The 9,562-nt window shown below is 44.4% G+C and overlaps 1 protein-coding gene across 8 annotated transcripts in view; it reads right to left on the bottom strand.

The window, feature by feature from the left end:
* KIF1B (kinesin family member 1B) overlaps window positions 1-9,562 on the bottom strand; it is a 134,647-nt gene that overhangs the window by 31,904 nt on the left and 93,181 nt on the right. For 4 of the 8 annotated variants that reach the window (XM_081015959.1, XM_081015960.1, XM_081015962.1 and 1 more), the window contains 5 exons: window positions 4,711-4,807; window positions 3,538-3,686; window positions 2,369-2,547; window positions 1,555-1,692; window positions 3-275 (listed from right to left, as the gene is read on the bottom strand). In XM_081015959.1, the coding sequence (XP_080872085.1) occupies window positions 3-275; window positions 1,555-1,692; window positions 2,369-2,547; window positions 3,538-3,686; window positions 4,711-4,807 (836 nt within the window). The remainder of the gene's footprint in view (window positions 1-2; window positions 276-1,554; window positions 1,693-2,368; window positions 2,548-3,537; window positions 3,687-4,710; window positions 4,808-9,562) is intronic. The other 4 variants (XM_081015961.1, XM_081015963.1, XM_081015965.1 and 1 more) reach the window with 2 other exon arrangements.

Here is a 9,562-nt window from a genome sequence, read left to right as displayed (position 1 = left end):
ACCTTCCCACTAAAATGAACCAGGGGGAGCGGTCGTAAAACGGGTCATGCCCATCATTGAAGAGGTCCGATCCCTCCTCAGTCCCTGCGTCAGAGCCCGTATCGTCCACAAAGGCCTCGTCGTCAAAGTCCTCCATCTCGTCCTGCTGCTCGTCGGCCAGCTCGGTGATGTCGGAGTCGGCCGTGGAGAAAGTGGGGGAGGGCGTGCGGTCAGCCAGGCGCTCGTTCACGCAGCCGTGGAAAATGGGGGAGCTAGATATATTGGTGGACGGAACACTTTTGATTAACGCAGGCAAGTGGGGTGGGGGAAGAGAAAGACAAGGACAACTTCATTCAACAAAGGAGTTTGATGTGGAGTCCAGCTCACAGCCCACTAGAATAAACTGACAAGCAAAAGCTTTCAGCTGCCTGGAGGAATTGGGGGGGGGGGCAGGTAAGAGGAATGTGGGGGAAAGGGGCGGTGGAGAAAACCAAGCAGCGCAGGGTGGGAAGAAAGACTTCAGAGGAAAGCAAAGGAAACATACTACACAATATATCAGACGCTCGTATGCCAAAACACCTTATTATTTTGAGATCATTGAAATAAGTTTGTGGTAAGATGTCACCATTTCCAGTGCTGCAACTTTCTGTCTTAAAGCAGAATATTTTATAAGTCACACAGAATTCTGGCAGCAGAATTCTGGACTGTGAAAGGGAGGTGGGTTCATTTTCAGATGCTCTCTCTGCATGTAATGTGTGTCTTTATATATATTGTGTGAGTCTTTTAATCTATTGTTCCTTAAACTATGGGGACTTTACTGAAGAAAGTCTAGGGTTTTGAAGAGCAAAAAAGAGGACACATTTGCTGACTTCTACCTTTAACTATGGGTCACGATGATGACTCTCATTTTACAAACCCATAAAAAAGAGGATGTGTCCTGGAAAACGAGGACATATGGCAACCCTTAAAAGTCAGAATGAATTATTTCTTCTTTCTTCAAGAGCTGGATATTTACAAGATATACAAAGGCAAGAGACATTTCCTTATGATAAACATTGAGATAGGAGTTGAGGAATGATCCCTGGAGAATGGTGTGAGGGAGTAGAGCCTGGCTTGCTGAGAGCGCTCCAGCCAAAAACTAGGATTCATTGCAACTGCTACTTAGGAAAACAACCGTATTAATTCTTTTCTCAAGACAACGAACCCAAATTTATTACAGTTCTCCTCTGCCCTGCATCTTGTGCAGGGAATGAAATATAACATGTGAAGTTATCACACACAGAGAGGATCAACTTGCAAACAGACCTGCAAAATCCTTAGCCCACTTTCAAGTTCTGGGCTGCGTCTGCAGGTCAACTCCATATATAAGACCAATAGAACAACTCTGCAAAAAGCATCACTGTCTCCTCTTCATCATCTGAACCTCTTCCAACATGACATTTTCTGTTATACAGGATGATAACGCAAGCCAAGTCTGGGGATCCGTAAGACAATGCTTTCAACATTCTACCTACAAACTTCCATTCACCATCCAAGCTGAAGTCAACCAGCCAATAGAAATTTGTCACCACCTACCTCCCAACAAGTTTGAACCAATGGAATCGATCGTAGAAAGGGTCGCTCCCAGTCATGGTGCTCTCACTATCCTCCTGTGTGTTGGAGGCCATTTCCCCTGCTCGGTCGTACATCTCTCGCATCAGCTCCAGTCTCTGCCTGGAGAGCAGAGGGGGCAAGAAGATAAATGCAGAACCAGAAAGTCCATACTGCATTTAAAAGGTATGAAACTGCCTCATGTGGAATCATGCCATTGGTCCATGCACTACAGTTAGTGCTTGGAGTGAACCAGTTCAGTTTAACCAAGTTTACTGAATTGGTTCCAAAAGTTCTGGCATCCACCTAAAAGTAGTTCCCAAAATTACCAGGTGAACTGAAAGTGAATTATGTTGGTTTTGGAAACTGAACTTTGAACAATTTCTAGTTCATCTTCAAGCTCATTCTCTTGTGTGTCCTCTTTATTCTTTATAGACTCCGTGAGCCTTTAAGTTTAAAGATCATAATTGTTGGGGGAAATAAATTAAACAATGCACATTCTACGACTGTCAGCTGGAATATAGTTCCTTCTGGACATGTTAAACTAGCTCTTTTTTAAAACTAACCTTCCAAGCCCTGATTACAGTACTGTCTATTCCAAATGGCAAAGGCACTTCCCCCATTTTTTTTTACTCCTGCTGTTCTTTTATAATCCTGTTATACTTCTAAATTAGGTCATCCTGAGTGTTGTATGCTACTGCCTGGTGGATCACCAGAATGGAAAAGGCAGAGCTGAAATATTTGTAAATTAAATAAAATGCTTCCCAGAAGGGTGACTTTGATGGCAGCCCTAACGTACTTGAGTTTTTCCAGGGACCAATAATGAGTTGCACCGTTCTTCAGATCCTGGACTTCCACAGCCACCACTGTCCGAGGGAAAGGGCGGTTGTCCCGGGTCTTCTCCGACTCAGGCGGCAGCAATTCAGGTGGCAATGGGGAGTAGAGCGTGTCAGTCAGGAGGACAAACTGGAACTGCACCTGGAATGGAGGTAATGCACAGGAAAAGAGGAAGCTGCTTACACTGACTGGCAGCAGCTCTCCAGGACGTCAAGAAAGAGTCTTTTCCCGGTTTCCACCTGGAGAAAGTGGGGATTGAACATGGGACTCCCTGTACGCAAAGCAGATGACCTCCCAACGAGCTACACTCCTTCCCTTAAGGTATAGGTAGCTGCCTTATATTGAGCCAGACCAATTGGTCCATCTAGCTCAGTATTGTTGACACTGGCTGCAGCTTTCCAGGGTTTCAGACTGGGGTCTTTCCTAGACAAACCTGGAGATGCTGAGGATTTAACCTCAGAGCTTCTGAATGAAAAGCAGGTGTTCAGACTGAACTTCAGATAAGACTGGATCTAGAAGTGCTTTCTTATATATAGCCTATAGCAGGGATCTGGTTTCCTTAAGCAGAAAGACAGTTCCCACAGCTGAGACAAAGCAGGAACAGCTTCCCTTCGTCTCCCCATGGAGAACAAAAATATGCTGAAGGGAGCAAGGGTCATTCTGTTAGGGGTCTCTTCCTGTGCTCCCCGCCTTGCCTCCAACTTGAAGACAGGAAAAGGCAGGGAGCACTCAGGTTGACAGAAGGTCTGCTTCACAACTGACCACTCCAAACTCTAGCCATGGTCACATTGACGCCATACATTTAAAGCAAATGGCTTTCCACAAAGAGTCCTGGGAACTGTTGTTTACACAACTCCCAGCACCCTTAACAAACTACAGTTCCCAGGATTGTTTAGGGGAAAGCCATGTGCTTTAAATGCATGGCGTCAATGTGACCACAGGCTAAATCTGAACCATGCTGAAGCAACACAGGAGAACTGGGAATTGCAAGATCATTTGTGATTCTCATATATACCCTCTGACAAACTTTCAAAGTTAACCAACTCCCCTCCACCCACATTTGTTCTGCAAGATGACTTGACACAGGCGTGCACAGCATGCAGTCATATTCAGTCGTGAATTCCCCCCTACCTTCTTTTTCAGCTCAACGCTGATTGCATTGCCTTCTTTCAAATAGACTGCGTTCCCCCACAGCTGATCTCTTAAGGAAGTAAACTGATGGAACTTCCACTTCCGGAAAGCCCATTGGGCTAATTCATACTCGTGCTGAGTCCAGGGTACTGCAGGAAGGAGAGAAGGTGATTGGGTTCATTTGAACTGAAGACAAGGACCGATTTCACATGAGCCCCACCCCTTCCAGATAATCTGAGGTCTTAAGTGGGGACCCTTTCTCAGTTTGAGGGTCATATTCTCTCATAAGCAATAAGACATCATGTCAGGAAAAAGCATTTAACAGATAAAGTCATGAGCCCCAGATAAAGAAATACAGAGGGCCACATTTGGCTCCTGAATCTGAGGTTCCCCACCCTGATCTAATTATGTCCAGAATCTATAGAGGCCCTAAAAAGAATCAGAGGAAGAGAAACTGTTAAGAATTTCACAGAGTGCAAACTATCCCCCCAAAAGAGTATACCAGCTAAGAAACTGAGATATGGTTCTCTCAAGTCCTTATCTGCAATATGAAGGTAAAAACCATGGCCTAACCTTACATTGTGAGGGTTATGCAACATATTGTGCAGAACACTGGAACACCCTGACTGTTTTATGTATTTGTAGTTTACCCTAAAGGGTGGTGATCCTGAAGGGTAAGAGACATATTTCCAAAACCATCCAAGTGATAAATACAGAGAAGTTCCTGGAAGAGATTGTTCTGTGTTAAACTGAAACACTGGGTTGCATCAAGAGGGAAGGAAAGTCACTTTTTGTTTTGTTAAGGTAGCCTTTGTCAACCTGGCACCCATCAGATGTTTCAGACTACAACTCCCATCAGCCCCACCCTGCATGGCTGAGAGTAACAGATGATGGGAATTGTAATCTTTGATAGCAATTTTGTTTATTTCAGGGGTGGTGAATGTGTGGCCTTCCAAATGTAGTTGGAGTCCTAACTCCCATAAGCTCAAGCCAGCATGACCAACAGTAATGGATGATGGGAACTGTAGTCTTTGATATTCATTTTGTTGACTGTCAGGTTGGTGAAAGCAGATTGAAGAGCTGTGATCATTTCCACAGACACCGTGTACATTTGTGGAGCAGTCTCTCACTCTCTCTGCAACCCAAACTGTCTGAATTCCACCCAGAACTCACCCTCCTCCTCCTCTTCCTCCTCCTCCTCTGTGGTCTCGGCAGCCAATGACCGGGTCTCCACCTGCTTCTGTAAGGCCTGGAGCTTACTTTCATAGTCCTGAAGGGGAAAGAGAAGAGAGCGTGTAGGAGAAGAGGAGACAGACAAAAGTAGAGAGGAGGTGGAAGAACACATACATAACTCCAGAGACAAGAAGGTGACAAAAGATGCAGGCAGAGAAGAGTTCTGGGATAAATGTCTCATCTATCCATTTGCTGGGGAAAGACCAAACCATTTCCATGGTAGTTCAACAGCTGGGAAATCTGGTAATATTTGAGTTTGATCTGTGTGATCTGCTGGAGAAGCCCACGCCTAAACAACAGAAAGTCAAGTTCTGCTCCGGAAGTAGGTCTAAGAATCACTGAGTTGAAAGGCCTTTCAAGGGGAGTGGTGAAAACAGGGCTGAAGTGCAGGGGGGAAAACCACATTATATTTATCTGGAGTCTGCCTCCCCTTTCTCCCTAATGCTTGGCTGAGCATTGGGCCACGCAAGATTAGGCAGTGGGTCAGAAGCAGCTCAGGGGGTACAGATTTCACTCTTCTGAACAAGAAACAGAAAAAAATGCACATTGATTGAAGACTATGCATACTGACTGCAGAATGTACAATATTAATTTGATATATGCATGTTCCCTAAGGTCTGTTGGGCACTGTGCATAATGTCTGAAGAAAGTGCAAAATTCAGCCGAGATATGCACATTTTCCAAGGCTGTTGGAGATGATATACACTGACTGGGAAATGTGTACAACTTTCTCTTCATATGGAAGGATTCTGTGCACATTCTCCACAAGGCTTGGTGAATGTGCACAACAGCTGGTTGTTTCGCTTACATTTCCCTTAGCATGCAGATTTCATAAAAGGATTAAAAATCCTCTCTTCTCTCTCCTTTCAGCTAAATATGCCCAGTTCCTTTCCACATAGTAGATTGTCTTGTATCCAGCTAAGTTATACTCAGAGCTGACTTACTGAAATTAATGTACCTAAGTGAATTGTGTCCATTAACTTTAATAGGCCTACTTAGGGGTAGGACTAGCACTGGAGACAACCCTTAGTTTCCAGATCCCTCACCAACTTGGTAATGTTTTGAAACTGGTCTGCTATTATGTTCTATGTTGTTTTCAGCTTTTTATTGCATTTTGTACATAACCTTCAGACATGTGTGTGGAAGGCGACTGATAAGGAAATACGAAAGAAATGGACAGTGTGAATATTGCCTTTGTACAGTAGGCTAGTTTCTACACACACAGAATCACACACCTCCATCTTCCATCCAAACAAGCAAGAGGCATGATCAGAGTTCAAGGACACATTCCAGCCAGGCAAAAACACACAAGGAAGGGTGCAAAGCAGGGATGGTAAAGGATGTGGCTCACAAAGGTTGTGGCCTGGGGAAAGCCCCTAGGGTCAGACAGAGAGAGGACTGAGAGGCCTGTGATGTCCCATACCTGCAGTTCAAGGAACTAACTGAAATTAGTATGGATAGGCAAACTATTAAAAAAAGTTTTTTGGGGACAACTCACTTCAGGGAGCTTATTTTTGCTACTTTAATATTGTGAGGAAAGCATCGAGAGAGGATGCAGGGAGAGATGGGGCTCTGGAGAACAGCATAAATTGAAGTTGGGTTTGCTTAGCTTGGATAAGAAGAAACTAAGTATCATTCAAAACACGTGAAGGGTAGGCTTAAGGTGGAAAAAAATGTATGAATATTATCTACCTAACCCCATTCTGTCTTTTTGGCTTCTAAGGAATCAAATCAGGATCTTTCCCCAAGCCTGGTGGCGCTGGGACCTTCCGTAAAACAAAGCAGATACTCTAAAACAGGAATCGACTGTTCAACCCCATGGAGAAGAAATTATGAGTGCAACCAACAATGAGAAAAAGCTTAAGCTAAATGTTGGGAAGGTATTATTTAGTAAAATTGTATTCCATAATACATTTCCCTAAAGTGTGGTGAGCCATCTCTATGACTAGAACAGCAAGGTAGTTGAGATGTTAGGCTTGATTTTTGGAGGCACCTTCAAAAATGGAAACAAAAGATGGGCTAGACAGAGGGCTCAAGTTCTCTTCCAGATGTGCATTACTAGAGAGAAGAGTGCATAGTTATTCAGTATGGATAGCACCACGGTGGAGAACCTGTGGCCCTCCAGGTATTATTGAACTCCCATCATCCCTATCCAGCCATATTGCCCAGTGGGCAGGGATGAGAGGATTCATAGACCAGCAACATCTGGCGTACCATTGGTTTTCCATCCTTGGGACAGAAGGACTTGCTTCTGCTAGGATGGAAAGGTACCTGTGGCCCTACTGGTGTTGTCGAACTAGAATTCCCATCCTCCTTGACTGTCAGGCAAGGAATGCCCAGAGTGAGGAATTACCGTATTTTTCCATGTAGAAGACTAGGTTTTTTTCCTAAAAAATAATGTCCAGAATTTGGGGGCATCTTATACATGGGGGCTACCTCCCCCCATTTTCTTAAAACGGAGTCCCCCAAAGTAGGGGGCATCTTATACATGGGGTCATCTTATAGACAGGAAAATACAGTAACTCTTTATTGTGAAAAGTAAAATTACAAGTTAGGAAAAGGCATGTCCATCAGTCCTATGCCTCTCAGCTACTCCTAGATGTGCACCCAATGAGACAGTTGCAGCAAAAGAGAAACCCTACCTCTAACCTCCTTCACCCAAGCTGTGTGCAAGCAGGAGAAGACACCACCAGCAAGTAACCTGTTTCTGCCCCCCACAATCAATCCTCTCCTGGTCCTGGAAGACAGTGGAGCAGGCAAGGTGGGGGCAGCAGGAGGAGATGTGGAAGCCCTTTGCACCAGACTCTCTTTCCCCTCCTGCACTTGTTCTTCACTCTCCAATCTGGCCGTTTGTCCTGCCTCTGACTCTCATCTCCTGACTGTTTCAGGCTCCCCCAGACCGATCCCATCTTCCAATTCAGTCTCCACCCCCCTTTCTCCTGGTGCCCACTCACCAGTATCCAGCTACTATTCCTCAGTGTCCAACCAGTCCTTGACACCAACCATCAGTCTTACTGAGACTGATAGGAATTGAAATTCAGCCACCTCTACTGAGTCACAGTTCTAACCTATTCTAACCAGTTAGAACCTATTTAGAACCCTCAAGCACACATCAAATTTTCACATACTTAATAAATCAGAAGTTAAAAAGAAAGCTATAAGCTCTGAATACCTTAATGTGCAGAAAGAGTGGGTGTAGTTTCTCCCTCTCTCTTTTACACACACACACACATACTTTGCATACAAAAACAGCTCTAAGCTATTAATAACAAAAAGGGCACAGAGGAGGGGAGGTTTGATTTCCCAGACTCCCAACAAAAAATGCAGGCAACATTTCATCAATGGAAGGAAATAGCCTGGTAAGGTAAGCCTGTTTCCTGGCAACGCTCGATAGTTAATCTAACGGGTTTGCTTGGCTTCTCTGAGGCAAACGAAGATGGAAAATAGTACATAGCCCACAAATGTTTGCATGGCAGGATAAGACGACAGAAAGCTTAGCTGAAAGTCTGGATGATTTATGTATTATGTATTTAAGGTAATTAGCCCAGCTTCTTTCAAAAAGGGTGAAGGGGACCCTGGTTTTGATATTTAAACTGGTTCTGTTCATTTGTGAGATTTGGTTACAGCCTGCATACAAAGGAACATAGGGAAGTATCAGATGTTAATCCTGCTCACAGAAGGCACATTAAAATTAATGGAAATGATTAGATCCATTAATTTCAGTGGGTCTGCTCTAAGGAGGACTTGGATGGATTCAACCCACAGGGAGCTGCGTTACACTGAGTTGCTCCATCTAGCTCAGTGTTGTCTGCACTGACTGGCAGCAGTTATCCAGCATTTCAAATGGAGCTCTCTTCCAGCCCTACTTGGAGATGCTAGGAATTAAACTGGGGACCTTCTCTGGATGCAGAGATGCTCTAACCACTGAGCAAAATCCCTTTCCCCAAACACACCATTGGGCTTACAAAAGCACCCCACACCTGTCAATTCTGGGGCAGATCTGACCCTTTCCCACATATTAGACAACACCTCCCAGTCCACCCCTTACAACTCAGAGAGGACCAATATATTATGCAGAGGGTGCAAGGGTATTTTGACAGGGGTGGGTATGATATTTTTAAAAGTTCTCCCACCCTACACATACAAACAACTACAACCCCACCCTGAAATGCTACATGTAATCTGCCAGCACAGTTGGCCAACTGCTATGCTAAATCTCTCCCCTTCCCCCATCTTTGTTTACCACGCAGATGAAGCTTTTAGAAGCTTTTAGAATTTGTAAAAATAGGAAAAGTAACAACAATTCAGAAATCTATTGCCTGGGACTGATTTCTAGGTTCTTTGTAATGTGTTGATCAGTTCCTGATGACAATCCACCAAGGTCAATAGAAACAATGACTCCAACACAATGAGTATGCAGTAATTAGACATAACCCACTAATGACTAACTTAGTCCCATAGTTTCAATGGATCTAGTCAGAAAAGGACTTTAGTAGGATACACGCCACTTCACTGGAGCAAGAATACTGGAGCAGGATGGACCCCTTTAAACGAAGAGGCAGTTTTAATCAAGGTGGAGCTTAACAATTGACGGAGAACTGCTGATAAGGCTCAGTTGAAGGATAACTGATGCTGAAGCAACATCTAAGCTCTGCCTCCTTTACTATGCAGCCTGAGCCCTGCACGGGACAGTTTAGGTTTATTTCAGTTCAAAGCAGGACAAGGTAACTGTGCACTGATCTGCTTCCCCTCAATGTCACAGGGCACCCCTCCACATTGAAGGGGCCAAGCA

This window comes from Podarcis pityusensis (assembly GCF_964106645.2).
Source record: "Podarcis pityusensis genome assembly, chromosome: 8".
Lineage (NCBI taxonomy): Eukaryota > Metazoa > Chordata > Lepidosauria > Squamata > Lacertidae > Podarcis > Podarcis pityusensis.
Note: the sequence above shows the minus strand (reverse complement) of the source record. Positions and strands in the feature narration are given on the sequence as shown.